We start from the raw sequence: 18505 nt of genomic DNA on the forward strand, positions 1-18505 counted from the left end.
TTCCAAAGCCACGACCCCCTTAAACGGAAAAAACACTGGTGAGGAAACTATTAGTTGGCTTAGTCAAACTTAAAGATATCAGATCCATACAAATATACACCAAGGGTTAGCTTTTAAAAATTGTGAGGCGTGTTGTGCTCAGCAAATGTATGGTTTAGAAGCACCAAGATACATGTCAAAACAATCTTTCTGAATAATCACTCCAACACACACAACACCAAGGTCCCATTTTCTTCTTTTTATTTAAAAGGGTCACACAAACCCTTCTTATATGATCTTCATAACATCACTTTAAACATACCACAAACTGAAAACACTGCATTACCTAGTAAAAATAAATTACTGAGGAATGTAACAAAAACAAAACAGTCAAGGAAAAGTGCAGCGATCAAAGTTGCACTATAAAAGACATATCTAGAACGCCATTTAATGCTCTGGGTTTACTGAATAATTCCAACCCTTCTGTAAGCAAAACAAAGTTAAACAGTACAAAGCATAATAGTAATAGTAATAATAATAATAATAATAATGATCATACTGTAAGATTTCAAGACTAAACGAAAATCATGTTGATTCCATATATTGTGTGTATATCATATCTATTGTGGGAAGGGTGGTGGCATGGGGTAGGGCACCATTGGTGGTGGGGGTGGTGGCTGTTGGGCCTGTGGTGGTGGTGGCTGAGAGTTGAATGGGAACGGCGGGTGGTTCATGCCATTCTGAGCGGCCCTCTGCATGGCCCCGAATTGAGGTGGGCCCTGGAAGCTTTGGTTACCAAAGGCACCCACCTGGTTCGCTGGACCACCAAAATTACCCTGTCCGTTGCTGTTGCTGTAATTGTTGTTACCATAGCTACCACTAGAGTTACCACTGTTACCTCCATAGCTGCCACCATTTTGGGCCTTATTGCCTCCAAAGGCACTTTTTGGCCCATTGCCAAACCCTCTATCACCGTCCCTGTCTCTGTAGCTACTACCGCCAAAATTGCTCCTCCCACCCCCAGAATACCTATCCCGACGGTCATCCTTGTAGCCACCTCTTCCCCCCCTTCCACGACCTGGACGAGATGGAGAGCAGAGAGGGAAAAGAAGAGAGAGCAGACTATTAACACACTGAGCCTACAGCAACATGGGAGCAAGACACACTAAGGGAAATAAATAAAACCCCTTTCAGACATGGAATAGACAACACTGTTGACTTAATACATCTGTTAAAGTGACAGCCTTTTCTCTTCCGGCCACGAAGGTCTGTCATGTAAATGTTCATTATGGCCTTACATTACAATGGCGATATTTAAGTATTGTGAATTTTAAATTGCCATTATTTAAAATGAAAAATAAGAAGTTGGAGGTGATGTTTTGTTATCATGATCGTACTAGAATTTCTTTTCATTTTACCTCTTTTGCCAAGTACCACAAGGGGAAAAAGTTTTTATGATGTGAGAAAAATTTCAATATCAATATCTTAAAATTGGCTCATTCAATGTGTCTCCTGGTGTACAAACAAAAAAAGACATCCAATTATTTTGTGCATCATTTAACCTTGTGCTGCTGCAGACTTTATGATGATCTGATGGCATCATATTCAGACTTGTGCTGAAAGTGATGAGGACTGGAGCTTTTCAACTGCCATCAAATCAACATAACAATAACCATGTCTGAAAGGGGCTTTTGAGACTATGTCAAGTCAAAGTATATATAATTCAATACGAACCATCTAGGATACAAGTTCCTAATACGACACATACAATATGGATCAGTGACATAAACAGACAAAATCATCAGGGGACTTGTTCATAAAGTCAAGCATAAGAGTGAATTCTCATATCTACTAAAAGACACACTGCATCTTTCTTGAACACCATATACTCATGAATGTAAACAAGTATCAGATTTTTACCTCCTCTGTCCTCTGCCATCTGGATCAGCTTGGGGTTAATGGCCTGGTTGGCCTCACGGAGCACAGAGATCAGGTCACTTGCTTGTTTCATGTTGTTGGGGGTGAAGAAGGTGTAGGCTGTGCCCGTTTTTTGACTTCGGGCTGTGCGTCCAATGCGGTGGATATAATCCTCGGAGGAGTTAGGGTAGTCATAATTGATGACAAATTTCACATCCTCCACATCTGTGAAAGTGTTGCAGTGTGGCAAAACAAAACATGGAGGCCACACAGGATTTTGCACACCACAACAGCCAGATCAAAGGGAAAAGTTAGCAGCTATGTATGCTGGGGAAAGAAATTGGTCGTTAGGCTGTGAAGGGAACATGTTAAAACATCATAAGATTGTGTACACATCTACTCCAAGGGAATACTACTGTGGGAAGAGAGAAACGATGCACACTCCAAATGCTTACCATAATCAAAAATATCCAAGAGACATTCACTCTCCCTTTAGTTAACCAAGGGAGAAAAAAAAATGGATTTAAGTCTTACCATAAAGGAGTATGCATTCACTAGTCCTTTCCCAATGCAGCGAAATCCCCCACAAATTGTCAAGTGACATCCAGGAGCTTCTACGCAGTTGGGCCACAATATGCACTGGGGCCTCCTCATGTGCCAATATAGGACCATTCACTGGTACATTTTTGCAGGTCCGTTTTTCCCAGTACACTCTCAAAAGAAGCTTGATACTAAAGGCCGCACTGCACGTCTTGCCAAGACAAAATAGACCAAGTACTAATTTGAACAGGGGCAAAAATGAAAAAGGCCCAAGCATTGAGCCCTGTGGGACCCCTCACCGAGCACAGAACAATTCCGCCCACCCCCTTCATCAGTCTCATCAAGGCAAGATCTTCCAAGAAGCCAGTGTTCACTTGAGAAAATGTCTCTCGTTGGCAGGTCTCGACATGACTATAAAACGCAGGCGAGGGAGGAACTTTGGTTTGAGCTGTTTCACTCTCTTTCTCCTCTCACTAGATGTTCCCACTACCCCCTAGACGCATGTGCCAGGTCTCATCAATTTTCAGAGACAAATAAAAGATTTCAAACTGCTCTCTCCATTTCAAAAAATCCAGCACTTTGACGGGAAAAGAAAACAACTGAAAGCTTAGACAGGCTCACAAGCACCCATGCTATGTGATACAAGCTCCGAAAGGTAACAATTGTTCCAAATCTCAAACAAGTGACTTGCAATACAGCGCTCTCTAACACAACAGCATGCAAGGCAAAAGTCACAACATCAAGCATATCTTTTTTTTTTTTTACGTTTGAGTTGGAAACAGCTGGATGGCATTTGTCAGGTGAAATCCATGGACAGAGAACAGATGTGTGTGTATTTCAACAACATATCAGAGACAAAGGCTTAGCCACACAGCCTTTTGAAGATCACTGGCACACAAGAGCTTTCACCTCTCTAGGCCCACTGGGTGGCAAGCCAGTTGAGCACTTCCAATATGTCATCCATCTCCCTCTCGAGGCCTGGGAGTGTCATGCCTAGCGCCTGCCACAAAGACTCCACCTTAAGGTGAGAAAAACTCAGAAAATGCATAGAAAAGTTAAAGAAAGCAAAACCACTTTCTTTAAAATAGTGTAACACTGATATGAAAGTGGTGCTATACAATGGCATACAGACCTAAGCCACGGGAGGCCACATCTGTAGCGATGAGGATTGGAGCTTTGCCATATCTGAACTCTGAAGGGAAAGAGACAGTATTGAATTGATTACAGAGAAGCCAGACAATGATTCTTGAAATCTTTTTTTAAAATCCACAAATTGCAATGGGAGTTTTTAAAATCTCACCGTTAAGGACCCAGTCTCTCTCCTGCTGGCTCTTGTCTCCATGAATTCCCATTGCTGGCCACCTGTGACAAATTGAAACATTAAAAATAAGGCAACAACAAGCAGGAGCAAAGAGAAAGAACAGTTATCATTCAGTATAGCCCATTCAATCCCTTCTGAGTGGAAAGAAGAGGACCTCCTCACCCATCTCTTCTCATCCTCCTGGTGAGCTCATCACAGCGCCTTTTCGTCTCCACAAAAATAATGGTCTTGTTCTCCTTTTCGCTCATTATTTCCTCTAGCAAACGGATCAATCTGACAGAGAAGAGATGGAAGACAAAACTTAGTTCAAACTAGAATTACCGCCTCATGAACGCATAGACAGTACCTTAATGAGTGTTACATAGAGTTGTAGATGCTGAATTGAAATATTAGATGGAGCTGAGGTAAGTTCAGTAATACACTGAATTAAGATTTAAGACAACATTTTGTTCTTTAACTACTTGTCCATTCAAACAAGATTTTGAGAGGCGAGGACAAATGGAACCTGTATAGTCAAGGACTGACATAGTTTTCCCCATCACATCCGTTGACTGATACTAATAAGGAGACCAAAGGGACCATTTACTCACTTGTCCTCCTTCTCCATGTCGCTGCAAACATCAACTATTTGCAGAATGTTGTGGTTGGCACTGAGCTGCAGGGCACCAATGTTGATCTGGACGTAGTCTTTCAGGAAGTCCTCAGCCAGCTGGCGGACTTCCTTAGGCCAGGTAGCACTCCACATCAAGGTCTGACGGTCTGGCTGATAAAAACAAAAACAGAAGGCTTTCACACTGTTTTGCAGCTTAAAAGAAAATTTAACACTCACTTTTTCACTGTAAACATTTTAAGGATGCACCAGTTGGATATCTGATATCATTAACAGCTAATTTGAGTTATGTGTGTGTATTGTTTACAGGGTTTTTATTGGTCAACTTCTGTGGCTATGTATTTAGTTCCTCTTTTCAGGGCACTTTTGCATCTTGCCAGCTAAGTCTTTCCTTCATATTGGTGCTGGGCAAAATAATTCCCATAAACAAAGCAGAGGAGTAATAGTCATGTTAGTTGTATGTCAATTAACTTTAGTCTGAGTTTGTCTAATATTATCAGCTGTCTGTCAAGTGAAAGAAAATAACATAACTTACTCGAATTTGTTCAACTATCTTGCGGATCTGAGGTTCAAATCCCATGTCCAGCATGCGGTCAGCTTCGTCCAGCACCAGATAGGTGCAACGACGCAAATTGGTCTTGCCACACTCCAGGAAGTCAATGAGACGACCTGGGGTAGCAATGCATATCTCAACACCTATTAAAGTAAATTAGAGGAAAAAAATAATATCATATAGTTAAACAATCAAGCCTAAAACAAATGCCGAAGAGCAAAGACGAGTCAAATGAATAGTGTAACATTTACATTTTGAGAGTTACAAAGTAAGCGTACCCCTCTCAAGATCCCTGATTTGGGGTCCTTTGGGTGCGCCACCATAGATGCAGGTGCTCTTGAGACGGGAGGCCCTGCCATATTCAGCAGCCACTTGTTGCACCTGCTGAGCCAGCTCACGGGTTGGCGCCAGCACCAAGCACTCAAGAAAGATGATTACATTTATTAAAATCATATTCATTTGCATATTGAATCCCTCACATCAAAAAATGTATCGAATATATACAACACACATGTATTGGACAGTTGCAACAACATTTGGGTTTATACATTCCTGTAGGTCAATCTTTGAAGAGGTCCACGTAACTTCACCTCAATCGAGAAGAACAATGCCTGCAGACCTGGACCACAACCTCCCTATTTAAATTGGCTCGGTACAGCATACTTTAGTGGTGCAATGGCATGCCAAGCTGTATTTATACACAATTCATAGTGATATATAATATTAATATTCTAAAGAAATGGGGGTAATCCTGACATACCATACTACTATGGTACTGCTTCTCTTCTTGCGGCCATGTGAAACACAAGACATACAGTACCCAAACTTAACAAACAAAAAGACAGCAGGATCCCTGGTTTGTTATTTGCTGGGCACACCATATCAAAGTTTAGCAAAAGGTGGATATTCAGACATACACAGAGCGATACATCAATCAGTATGGAGTAATACATTTTCAAGTGTACTTACAATAGGTCCATCTCCATGCTCCAAAAATGGCTGATGTTGAATGTGCACAATTGCAGGCAAAAGATACTAAAAACAGAAAAAAAAAGGAGGACTGAGCTCTAAATATTCATTTAAAGTTATAGTGCACAGCAGTATGTCAGAGTTCCAATGTCTACCAACGTCTGAGCAGTCAGCAACCACAACATCAGCAACGTATCATTTTCTTCTCTCAGCTTACAATGTCAACATCGTGTCCCGTTGCAACATCTTATCTCAAACGGCCTTTTTTTACATTCACATCATTATGTTCAATTTCCAGCCAATCACGCTGAGCTACAGTGTAATTAACCTAGTCCAACTGAGAGAGATTACTTCTGGCAGATGCATGTAACTAAACTGGTAAACAGATCAGAATAACTGAAAATACAATTGAGAATTAATAAATTGGCTAAACCCACTTAAATAGTAGAGCATATTGCCATAAATGCCACGCCCCCACATGTTCAATATCCTGCTCGTTCCTTTTCTAATTTAAGTTGTTAGTTTAAAACTTGCTGAAAACTCTGGTAGAAAGAAGTGTTGAGACCATTGTGGACCTTCAAATAGCGGGTCTAAATTCGCATTTGGCAAAAGTGCTGTCTTAATGACCTTGGGAAGCAAGCATAGCAATGGATTTTTTCCCCTTGTACGTGATGAGCAGAAAGAGTCTGAAAAAAATCAAACACTTACTGCAAGGGTTTTCCCAGACCCAGTTTGAGCGATGCCAACCATGTCTTTGCCACTCAGGGCAACTGGCCACCCCTGAGACTGAATCGGAGTTGGTTCAGTCCAGTTCTGTTTGCCAATAACATCCATGACATAGCCTGAAGAAGTAAAATACACAAGTTAAATTGTTAAATGTCAAAGCTTCTGACAACGACACAGTGTGATAAAATAGTCAACATATTTCAGCAAATGGGCAAAGGTCTCTTCAAGATTATTTGTGTTGTTGAGCATGAATTTCTACTCACTTGGAAATGCAGCTTCATGAAACTTTACTATTGGTTTGGGGCAATCCCTGCCTTTGACTGTAACCTCTTTGCTTCTTCTGTACTGTTCAACCTCTTGCTGGATTTGGAAGTAGTAATTTTAAAAAAGAAAAAAGACCACGGTCAACACACACAAGCCCACATGAAACAGCTGGAAAAGTCATTGATAATGTGAGTTGGGATATTTGTTTGAGGTTAAGAAGTCTTACAAGTGGTCTGCGACTGGCATCTGGATGTTCCTGGTAGAAGTTCTTCTGAAACTTTGGAAGCTCGTCGAGGTTCCAGTGCTTCTTTCGCAGCCTCTCACCAGGGTTGCCAAACTTTCCTGGAGGAGGTCCACCCCTATTGCCTCCTCCACCACCGCCAAAGCGAGGGGGTCCTCCACCATATCTTATGTGAAAGAGAGGGTGATACAACATAAAGCATGACCAGATATGACACTTATTAAAGGGACAGTTGATGCATAGAGATGTCATCAGGGTCATCTCAGCTTGGCCTTGGTGCAGTGTGACCAAAGAACAGATGCTGGCACTGACATGGCACAGGGTTCAGTGTTCAGTGTTGCTGCATCTTAAGTTATACTAGGGACTGAAAGTCAGAATATCTCAGCCAGTGCGCATTGATTTTGACATTTGCCTTTTTATATTTCAAAACCCCATCTGTCTCTTATCTAGGCCTGCAGCTAATGAGTGTTTCCTCGTCGTTTAATCTGTTGATTATTTTCTCCATTAATCAGTTAGTTGTTTGTTCTATAAAATAACTCAAACCCATTATTAGATGATCAAAATAGCTGGTGATTAATTTAATAGCGGGCAACAAAGCAATTAACTGTTTTCAGTCTGTTCTAGTCATCTGCAAAAAGTTCAACCAGGGGTCCTTGAACTTCACGATCATGCACCACTAAAATCTCTTTATCACTGCTTTGAAAACTACATACTGACTTTACTGGATTAAATTCCTCCCTTTCCTGTTTATTAGCACCACATAAATAAATATAACACACACACACACACACACACACACACACACACACACGTGGAAGGGTCTTTAAATTCGTAAACAGCTTTAAAAGGCCATTTAATCAGCATTTGTGATTGAGGACATCATCTTCCAAACAGAGACAGTTTATAAAATAGAGGCAAATCATGGCTCTGAATTGAGCTCTGTGGGCGTTTCTCCATAACAACTTTCACAGTCGTTTACTACAACTTGTTATTTAACGTTGCCAAACCCGACACTGGTTCGACAGGGGTGAATTTAAATTTCTAACCCTTGAACATAGCCGTACTCAAACAAACTGTGGATACTTTCCAGCAAGGTTGCAGACTAACATTAACCTGTCAGACGACTGAGGAAGACGCGCCCTGCTTATATACACGGCGAACATTATGTTTCTACTTCCGGTAAGAGACAGGCTATGTGACACTACTAATGAAAAACGAGTCGTTTAAAATAATTTGGACCTCTGCGACACAATTCATCGTCTCAGATAAGGCCGTGCATCCTCAAGAAGAGGCACCCCTGCGTCACATGGCCACAAAACGAGCAGGCTGCTGTGCAAACCGACACACACACAGAGCCGTCGCTAGCTGCCATTTTACCTCTAATCGGCAGGGGAAGAGACGAACATTACAGACACGTCTGTGCAGGGACGCTTGACTGCACACAATTGTTTTTACGTATTTTAACACACGACTGTATCCGAATAAGAACTAGCGGCGACGTTAACTATAAGACAGCTGACTCGTTTTGCGCATACGGCCATGACAGCACTGCCGCTAGAAACCGAGTGCTACGCTGTTCATCTTTGCTACCGTCAAGAAAGCTAGAGCTGAAAACTGACTTACCCTCTGTCTCTGCCACGGTCTCTGTCTGAAAATCCAGGCATTGTCGTAGACTACTGTGGCAAAAACGGACTTCGTCTAAATCCCTTCAACCGGCCCACAAAACAGAAGATTTATCTAAGAGCTACACACCGAACAGGGAAAACAAAAAGAAAATGCCGGCAGACAAAAGTCTGTCTGGAGGGACGGATGTGAGGTCAGCCGAGGCGCATAACTTTGTATCAATGCGCGTCAAACAGTGCCATCCTCGGGGTACTATTTTATTTCCGCACACCGGTACTCAGTTGTGGTAAAAGGTGTGGCGAGAATATTTAAATCAGACAGTGTAAGAAATTCTATTTGTCTATCCATTATAGAAGTAAAATAAATGTTTATTTCCTTTATTGCTATTCAGTTTACCGGCACCAGTACTTACAGTGTTGCTAAGTCTGAACTCATCGCTATTCTAAAGTATAATACTCATAGTGAACATACAGCCGCTGCGTCATAGCCTTAACCTAATAACACAATATTCAGTATAGTCTGTATGTGTGTATAGTCTGCTCTGGAAAGTTGAGGCCTCCAATGCACATACACTGAGAATAGACTTCACAGTGACGTAAGAGACAATATGTGTCCAACAGTTTAACTTGTGAAATGAAAAATATTTGCATTTTCATATATTTTGGATTTTTTTAATGAGGGAGGAGTGCCTTTTTAAGTTTTCAATATGGTGAAATTACTTTTTTTTTTCGCTGCAAAAACCGTGTCATTGGACAATTTTTATAAATGTCTGAACACATGTGTGGAGGGGATCTTTAACCCAGGCAGTGGTGATGTTTGACAAAGCAAAAGTGTACTTAATAAATATGATATTTTGCAAGAGGTTTGACTGCTGAGAAGAGAGGACAAAGCAACAACACTACATCAAAGTCCAGTTGGTGAAGCGGTCAGATGATCAGATGGTAACCGACTCTCCAGTGTAATAACATTCTGTAAATATTTATTTCAAAGAGAAATGCATGACAATGTAAAACAATTAATATGAACAGTGACAGAATGTGAAAACTGGTTTTATTCGGTAAATTCTCCTGGCACACAACAGTTTGACAGAGCCCATTGATCTCCATCTTTCTCTTACGGCCACAGTCTTCATATGGTTGATGTAAAAGATGTGTGACATGCTGGGACCTTAAGAGACAGGAAAGAAAAAACAAAAACATTTCACTCCACACAATTAAAATGAGAAAACAAAAACATGCATTTTTTTTTTCTAAAATTGAAATATGCACAACTCTTTTCCTAAAAAATGGTAGTGTAAGAAGTGATGATAATTATGTAGAATCATCAGAAAATAAAATTAATTTATTCTACAAAGCAGTTGTCAGACCATTCATCTATTCCTCCTTTATTTTGCTAATGTTAATTATCTTGTGAAAAACCACAAAAACATCTAAAATGGGGACACATTTATACAGCCAAATAGAATTTGATACAAAGCCTGCATCATATAAGACATTACCTCCTGTGCACCTAATTGAGAAATTCGACAAAAGCAGGATTTTAAAAGGAAAAGTATCAAAAATAAGTTGAATCACTGTTACATACACAGCAACAGAGGAATGAAAATGTCATTAATGGTTACATTTGAAGCATTTAGCTTATTAAGACCCCTGAGAATGGCTTGTTTTGATCATTTGTATACTTAATAATAAAAAATGCCCTAAAATTACAACTACAGCACATACTGCTCTGTAGTCTGTGGTCTCCCGTCGTCCCAGCTTCTTTATCAGGGACACTTAGATCAATCTGGCCTCTTACATTTCTTTGCAGGCTTCTTTTCTGTGTGTCAAAGGGAGAGACGTGTGAGTCAGCCCCAATACAAAGCAGTAATAAAGTATTTTAAGATTGCCCTGGTTCATTTTTCACACGAGCTTAAATATCTCCAAACTCTTAATTCTTAATGCAAAGAGTCAAACTGGCTAAATGTTCAACTTTAAACACAAAATGCTGCCTTACATAAAGAAGGAAACTACTAAATCACATGCTCAGTGCTCAGACACCTCATGTTAGCTGATGCTCGATACCCAGCATAGAACAACTGAATCAGGTGCAGTTCATTACATCCCTGACACACAGGTGGAACTACACCTTATCAGTGTGACCCAATGTAAAGAGCACATGCAGAGGAACAATGAACAAACCTTGGCATACTTCCTACTTTGACTAGTGACATCACTGATATCTAATTAGGTTTGAGAATTATAACAATAGTTTATATAGTGTTCTTATGCTGTACTGAATTGTTACATAGTCTGTTTTGTTCAAACCACAGCTGTCACTGCACAGATTCCCTAATGGACTGAAACATCAAGGACCTTATGTGGTAATAGATTATTGACACAACACGCATCAACTGTCATGATTTTTTTGTTGGGGGGGGGGCTTTACATTTTTAGGTACAATAAACATAAACAAATCTACCAAACACCTCACCAGTGAACAGTAATGATAAGTGATAATAGTTCCACTTACCACAAAGCTTCATCCATAACTGGTCTATGTCTTCGCTGAGTTCAGTGTTATTGACTGTTAACTGGTCACTTATTTTCCTGAGATTGGTGATATCTGCCAGTAACTGGTTTCTCTCTCTTCTGCAACTGGCTTTATCTTTTTCCCCGATTGTTGCAAGGAAAACAACAAAACAACTGAATATTCCCATGTTATCATATTATCACAATCATTAATTGATCTAACACCAGACAAAATTAGGAGAAAACTCACTTTGGACCTCAATGCAGATGAGGGCAAGGATCCCAGCCAGGAGGAGAAGATAGACGGTGCGCCGCAACACCAAATCAATTCTGAAACAATTCTTCCTGTCTGAGCTTTCACGTACCACAGACACTTAACAAAATAAATGATTGACATCAGGCTCAGTTTTTGGGATGCTGCCATGAAATATTAAGCTCAGAGGCAAAAAAAAATCACACTGCCAAACCACAAAGAAACATGAAACATACAATTAAACGTAAGATTTTGCAATGCTTGTTGCTCATGCTTGTCACATCCATACCTGGGTGATGAAGTCCTGCAGGTCCCGGCATATTTGCTGACGTGCCCTCCACCCAGGGGTTGTCATACACTCTCAGGCTTTCTGCACTGACATAGATGTCCAAAATATTTTCCTTGTGATCCCGATCAAAGCGAACCGTATTGGTAATGCCAGGCTCAGCATATATGTTCTCAGACATTATTTCTCAAATGGCTGTCATACATTAATGATCTAGCTTAACAATCGCTTTCACTGCTGTACTCAAAGTATTACAAAGTTTGTTTTTAATCTTGCATAATAGTTGTATCTGTTTTCTGAAAGAGGCTGGACATCTACACTGCACATAAAAGGGGAAGGGCAGAAAAACAGGAAGTCACAAGTGATTTAATCTGCTTGTTCCCTCTGAATTCATCTGATCATCAGCGACCTTTGATATTTGAGTTGTGGTCAATAACGAGAGATGATGGTAAAGCTTCATGGGCCACTTATTGTTAACTGAGAAGCCAACATAACCAAGAGGCAAGGAACAATGAGTGGGTCTCTGTGGTTGTAGAGAAGCTGAAAATAAAGGACAAAACCAGCCAATGGCCAGGCATAATGACTTTTGTCATGATTTAAAATGAGATGTAGATTTAGAGTTTACATTAAATGACATGAGCAGTCCTTCAAAAACCTCAAACTTTTCCACACAGAAAAATATGTTTGGAGTTGGTGAATTTCACTATGTTTACATGTTGCCGGCTACTGTCATAAACGGACATTTCACCCTCTTCGTTTTCAAAAATAGCATAGTGCACACATGTCCGTTGTCAGAAAACTTTTCGTTTACACTAACCCGTGTATGTATGCCGTCAACGCTGGCGGTGACGCGGACTGGCTCTTCGTGTTGGAGGGGGGAGAAGTGCAAAATTGCTGAACTCTGAGCACTCATTCATCTCTGCTCCTCAATATAATAGAGCAGCTGTATTTGCAAATGCAAACATACTAAAAGGGTTTGCACCAACATAAATGCGACTGCTACTCTGAATGCATCCATGATCACCATAGCCAAATGAAAATGTAAACATAGGACGCACTCTTGGCGCAGGTGCATGTTCTGGTGTATAATGTGACGTCAGCTACCTAAAACTCTGTTTTTCTTAGTTTACACGCAAACGTGCAACCAAAGTTTTCCAAAACCTCCACTCCGGTCAGAGTTTTTAGAATGCATTGTTTTCAGAGGCGAATTATCTGTTTGCGTGTAAACAAAGGGCACAAATGAAGGGAAATGTCTCCGTTTTTCAAATAACCGTGTACGTGTAAACAGGGCCTAGATGTCTAATCAGTAACTGAAAACACCTGTGTGGATGTGCAGAGCTGTTCGTACCTGTGAATTAAGCTACGTGGGACTAGTTGTATAGTCAGTTAGCCTGTTTCTGGCATAATTGGAAGAAGAAGTTATTTTTCTCTCTGTTAAACCATGTGTTGTGTACTCAAGAAATATTTGATTGGTATTTACCAAATATTTGTACTGTAATTGGTGGGTTTTTATTTTCAGTGTTACCATAAAGGTCTGTACACATTATAATGGTCCCATTACATTACCGAGTGAAAAGAAAAGAATTTGTTTTATTACTCATCTTATGACTGTGTTTTGACTAAAATGTTAACATATCGACATTTACGTTCTCCAATCTAAAATTATGACGAATGATCTTAGATGAAAGAAAACATGTAAGATCCCAATCAATAAATTGCACCACCTGATATAAACTATTGTGATACTGAAATAAACATTGCATTGATTTGTTTACTATTACTAAAAATATCATTTATCACGCTAAATTCTTTTTTGACATGAGAACTGATATCAGTACTTTAAGGTCTTCACCTGTTTTCAGTCCCGTTACTCCATTAAAGTTCCAGCTGGTGAGTCTCGATGACAATGACGTTGTGATGTGTGCTATCACAGAGTAAATCAGGTCACATGAGACAAATGTATTTATTCAGAGGTTTGGCTTGTTGCCATTATATCACAAATACAAATAATTGATGCATTTAATATTACTGATGTTTTTCAGCTTAGCTGTGTATTTATACATACAAATAAAATATACAGCACAGAGATGCAGATTTCAGAGCAGGAGGAAGAGGAGGAGGTATGGAATGTTATTGTTAGCATTGTTATCTTACATGTGTGAGAACAAAACAGATCTGGAATCAGTCCAAGAGTGTAGAAGAATAATTAGATTTTACTTAAGAATTTTCTCACAGATAAATTTTCTGTTTCTGTAGCACTGCAAATCATTCCAGTTATTGATTCCCCCAGAGCCAATCTCAACACAGTTTTCTCTTTGGTTATAAGATCCTGTACTATCCGGCTGATTTTCTCTCCAGTACCTAGAAATGAACAAAAACTGCTCAGCCAAAAAGTGCGAACCATTTAAAAAAATATTATAAATGAATTTTGTTCATGTTTGTGAAGAAGTCCCACATAAATGACACTGAATATAAACAAACACATAAATCTCAGGTGTTTTTTTTAATTTGGAATCAGATCACGGATGCTCAATATCACACAATTTGTAGGCAGGACTTGCATGCACAACAGTTCTTTATTGTCAGTGTATGTAAAGCACAGCAGAGCTAATCTCACCAACATCTGTGTTTTTTAATCTTTTAATTCAAGTTGCCATTATATCCAGAGACACATTAAGACTATGTTTCCCTGTTCTGACATACAGTGTCAGTGTAGACAGTAAATAGATTAAAAAAAAAAAGTGGAAAATGCCTCACCCTTTGAAAAGCCTTGTGCCATTTACCCATTTCCAAGAATCTAGGCTCTTGTGGTCACGAGTCAGACCAATCCAGACTCCGGGGCCAAATAAAGTCATGAATTCCTAGAGTTCAAAGAGACATTCCCAGTAAGACAATTATAGTCAGTCATTTCTCATTCTTTATTTATTGTCCTTCCAAAGAGAGTAAGTATAGTTAAAGACCCCCACACACCTTTTGATATGTCACAATAAGAAAAAGCAGTCAGTCAGTCAGTCAGTCAGTCAGTCAGTGTTATTAACGCCTGACAAGTCAGAATGTCTGATGCAGCTCGCTTCCCTCTGACCATGCTCGTATTGTGCACTCACTTCTGCAGCTTTGCAGAAATCATTGTGGACTTCTCTTCCCTTTTTCATACATTACAGGAAGACTGAACTTCTTTTGCCACACTGACCTTTTTTTTCTACCTCTTCCACCTTTTTTTTTTTTTTTTTTTTTTTTTAAATCTCATTTGAAATGTTACTGAAAATGTTTGGACATCATAGCTTTGTTTTACTCCTGTGTATACATGTATTCCTGATGTAATTCTGCAGCATCATAAAACTTTAAGAACTCAAACCGAAGTTTTAATAACAAATAAGGTATTCAGGAAGGGAAGTCGGTTTTGTTCTTTTGTTGCATGTGCAGCCTTTTGAAAACAAAGTTTGCAGAGAATGAAATAAAAGTTACAACAATATGTTTGAGAGACAAAAACCTTTTTCTGTCCACTCACCTGTTCCTCTCTGCTAGATATGATCACCAGCTGTGCATTGCGATTTTCACAGGAGTTTTTGCTGTCGCTCCAGTTTTTCTTTACGGCGGGAAGAAAATAACAACTACTGCCAAACTTTATCCACTTGGCAGGACAGTGTGTTGTCTCTGTTTAACAACACAAAATGATATGTCTTCAGTCACAATGCCGTATATACCCACATGACAAGATAAAAGACAAAACACAATATAGAGCATCACACAGAAGCACCACTGTACATACAGCTAACATACAGCTGTTCTGTATGTTAGCTTAGCCATCTGCCCTGATGTCTGCATTAGCTGAAAAGCTCTTGGTCTCTAAACAGAGGCTTCAAATGAAAACCTTGTTGGAGGAACAGTTTTTAGGAAATGTGCTGATTCACTTCAGGTGTCTGAAAGTTAAGAGACACTACTCTCACGTCTGTACCATAAATATGCCTGCCAGCATCCAGTTAGCCTAGCTTAGCATAAATAAGTAAACAAATGCTGTTTATATATATATATATATATAATTCTTCTTCTTCTTCTCATTATTATTTTTATTATTATTGGGGAAGTTCAGATTTAGTTGGTTGGTTGGTTGGTTGGCTGGTTTCAATGTTTTATTTATTTATTTTTTTTAAACCTTTGGACAAAGACAGATTAGCTGTTATCCCCTGTTTCCAATCCTTGTGCTAAGACATATATATTTACCATACAAACACCAGAGGTGTATTGATCCTCATCAATTTTCTTTCAAGAAAGTGTAAAAAAGTCTAATTCCCAAAATGTCATTTAAATAAAATTATAATTCACATTTTCACTCACCAATCTCTTTTTGCAGTTCATCTCTCTCATTGGTGAGGTTGGTGTTCATTTCCTTCAACAGGGTTTTCTCATTCTCCAACTGGCTTGTCTTGTGGGTCAGGTTGTCATTGATGCCTTCCATTTTACTGTAGCTGGTCTGCAGTTCGTCTCTCTCATTGGTGAGGTTGGTGTTCATTTCCTTCAACAGGTTTTTCTCATTCTCTAACTGGCTTGTCTTGTGGGTCAGGTTGTGATTGATGCTTTTCATTTCATTGTAGCTGGTCTGCAGTTCGCCTCTTTCACTGGTCAGTTTGGCATTGTCCACGAACAGACGATTTCTTTCCATCTTCCAGATGTTTTCCTGTTGAATCCCTGCCACAGCAGGGTTTCGCCACATGAAAGGCTCAAAAATCACTTACTTCATGTATATGGGTGATGTATCATAATCAGCTTGGTGAATTTGGAAAACTTACATAGGGCTACCAAGACAATGACTGCAGCCAGGAAGATGAGACACAGCAGCCCCAGAAGCACTGCAGCAGCTCTGAAAAGGTTCTTCTTTCCTGAACTTACATTGACCGAAGAGGCTGTGGGCACAAATAAGCAGCTCTATTTAAAAGTAATCCACCATCTGAATTTGTTGCAACATTAACAAAGTCCTTCTTTATGAAAAGTGCATCATTGGAGCATTTTTTATGTCTGCACAATGATTCATTTGATATCAAGCAGTCCGTGGTTGTACACAAATCAGCTGTACAAATATGAATATAATGTCCAGGATCTATAGTAATTCACAACTGAAAAACAAAATGCCTCAACATAAAATATAATGTTTGCCCCAAACATTGCAAATAAATAAGAAGTCTTAATGTATGCAGGAATATGAGACATGCAGACACACACATAGATAGATACTTTGCTTTTGGACGTCTGTAGGGTTGTCCTGCGGTTTCGCCGGAGTGCTCCCCTCTGCCCAGCAGTTGTCATAAATCGTTACATTACTGATGTCACCGACGTCTGCGTTTCCGTCCTCCTTCTCACTTGTCTGAAATCTAACTTTTTTGGTGAGGTCTGGAACGGCATAGAGATCCTCAGACATAATGTTTTATCACTTCACCTAATTAACTCAGGTGCACTTTTTACTGCTCAGGCAAGTCCCACAGTATTTTAGCATTTATATCACCATTACGCCAAGGTAAAGGGAAGTAGTTAGAGGTCTATAAGCCAAATAGAGGAAGAAAATAGAGGAAGAGGAAGTCAAGAGGCCATCACACAGTATTACTGAATTTAAAGATGAAAACTTGGGGATGTTCAGACTCACTTGATAGTAATGAATGAGAAATGGTTTTGACTGAGGGTTACACACACTTGCAGACAACCTCCTGCCTCATGGCATAATAATAAATCAACCTGGGCATCATATTAAAGCTGCGTGACATGTAAGGGGAGTTGAAGTTATTGTTATGTCATCGTCTCCACAAAAACATGTGCACCACTTTCTTCTCTGATGTCAGATTTGTGTTGAAATAAACCATATACACAAGTCAGGACAACTTGAACCAGTTCTTATTCTTCTATTCATCAGCATGAAGGTTGTGAAGAAAGCATCATCATTAAATAAATGCATAGAGATTCACCTGATTTACTTTCTTATTTAAGTCAGTATCCATCTTTCTGTGACTAATACAACACAATCTACACCGTTGTTGTGATTGATTTTTTTTTTTTTTTTTGTCAGTTCTTGATGCTTGAGATTTGATTTCTGGAGGCAACGAGTTCTTGGAGAACAAAGTGACACAAAGCAGAGTTCAGTTCAGTAATGTAATAAAGCACACAGGAATATATTAAATGCCGGGAAAAACAGGTGGGAGGCATCAACATGACTCAAGATCAGATCAAAAGAATATGTTAAGGGAATGTGAGGAGAAATATATTCCAACAAATGTGAAGGATTTTTCCGTCATTTACCCTTCAGTAAACCAGAAATACATCTAAAAAGAATCTGCACAGAACTGGTTCAACAGAAACTACATGTGGTCATACTTCTCTAAATTAAGTGTGTCAGTGAAACATGTGGGACATATCTATCTATCTATCTATCTATCTATCTATCTATCTATCTATCTATCTATCCTTGTCATTCTACCACCATCACGGGTATTTGTCGTCTTATTTAGTCATTCTGAGCAATGATGGTTTAAGCGTAAGATTTCAGAGATTTTCTAAAAATCGAAACAGAAAGCACGTTCATGCAGCTGTGAAAAACCAAACAGGTGAAAGCGGTCACCTAAAATAATTCATCCCACCAGCCCTCAGTTTAGTCGACTGGTCACATATTTTCAGGAGCACACTCTCAAGTCATTGAGGAGCAAACTGTAACGGCAGTACAGCAAAACATC

At 39.5% G+C, this 18505-nt stretch overlaps 2 protein-coding genes and 1 long non-coding RNA gene across 3 annotated transcripts; all 3 read right to left on the reverse strand.

The window, feature by feature from the left end:
* Nucleotides 1-217: 217 nt before the first annotated feature.
* Nucleotides 218-8943, reverse strand: LOC143319112 (putative ATP-dependent RNA helicase DDX5). The gene is made up of 13 exons (XM_076727717.1): nt 8744-8943; nt 7106-7286; nt 6879-6975; nt 6598-6731; nt 5890-5955; nt 5199-5340; nt 4903-5063; nt 4348-4520; nt 3920-4030; nt 3737-3798; nt 3569-3628; nt 1900-2121; nt 218-1057 (listed from the first exon to the last, which is right to left on the reverse strand). The coding sequence occupies exons 1-13, from the start codon at nt 8782-8784 to the stop codon at nt 600-602; spliced, it is 1908 nt and encodes a 635-aa protein (XP_076583832.1). The 5' UTR covers nt 8785-8943; the 3' UTR covers nt 218-599.
* A 1533-nt stretch (nt 8944-10476) lies between these two features.
* Nucleotides 10477-11947, reverse strand: LOC143319065 (uncharacterized). The gene is made up of 4 exons (XR_013077057.1): nt 11796-11947; nt 11504-11626; nt 11255-11389; nt 10477-10561 (listed from the first exon to the last, which is right to left on the reverse strand). It is a non-coding gene; the product is annotated as an uncharacterized LOC143319065 (long non-coding RNA).
* Nucleotides 11948-13889: 1942 nt separating this feature from the next.
* On the reverse strand, nt 13890-17229 carry LOC143320027 (uncharacterized). Its single transcript, XM_076729391.1, has 6 exons — nt 17022-17229; nt 16580-16693; nt 16128-16478; nt 15301-15446; nt 14550-14653; nt 13890-14153 (listed from the first exon to the last, which is right to left on the reverse strand). The coding sequence occupies exons 1-6, from the start codon at nt 17203-17205 to the stop codon at nt 14006-14008; spliced, it is 1047 nt and encodes a 348-aa protein (XP_076585506.1). The 5' UTR covers nt 17206-17229; the 3' UTR covers nt 13890-14005.
* Between the last annotated feature and the right edge of the window lie 1276 nt (nt 17230-18505).

This window comes from Chaetodon auriga, chromosome 4 (genome assembly GCF_051107435.1).
Source record: "Chaetodon auriga isolate fChaAug3 chromosome 4, fChaAug3.hap1, whole genome shotgun sequence".
NCBI lineage: Eukaryota > Metazoa > Chordata > Actinopteri > Chaetodontiformes > Chaetodontidae > Chaetodon > Chaetodon auriga.

Bases quoted from the DNA above. Each gene is read 5' to 3' on its own strand.
- LOC143319112 (XM_076727717.1), bottom strand. From the start codon at position 8,784: ATGCCTGGATTTTCAGACAGAGACCGTGGCAGAGACAGAGG. The intron at 4,521-4,902 runs GTAAGTTATGTT...TGTTTTTATCAG, and splicing joins AGATAGTTGAACAAATTCGA to CCAGACCGTCAGACCTTGAT. The intron at 4,031-4,347 runs GTGAGTAAATGG...CTTCTCTGTCAG, and splicing joins GACATGGAGAAGGAGGACAA to ATTGATCCGTTTGCTAGAGG.
- LOC143320027 (XM_076729391.1), bottom strand. From the start codon at position 17,205: ATGTCTGAGGATCTCTATGCCGTTCCAGACCTCACCAAAAAAGTTAGA. The intron at 14,654-15,300 runs GTGAGTGGACAG...TTTGAACTCTAG, and splicing joins TATCTAGCAGAGAGGAACAG to GAATTCATGACTTTATTTGG. The intron at 14,154-14,549 runs GTGAGGCATTTT...GTTCATTTCTAG, and splicing joins GGCACAAGGCTTTTCAAAGG to GTACTGGAGAGAAAATCAGC.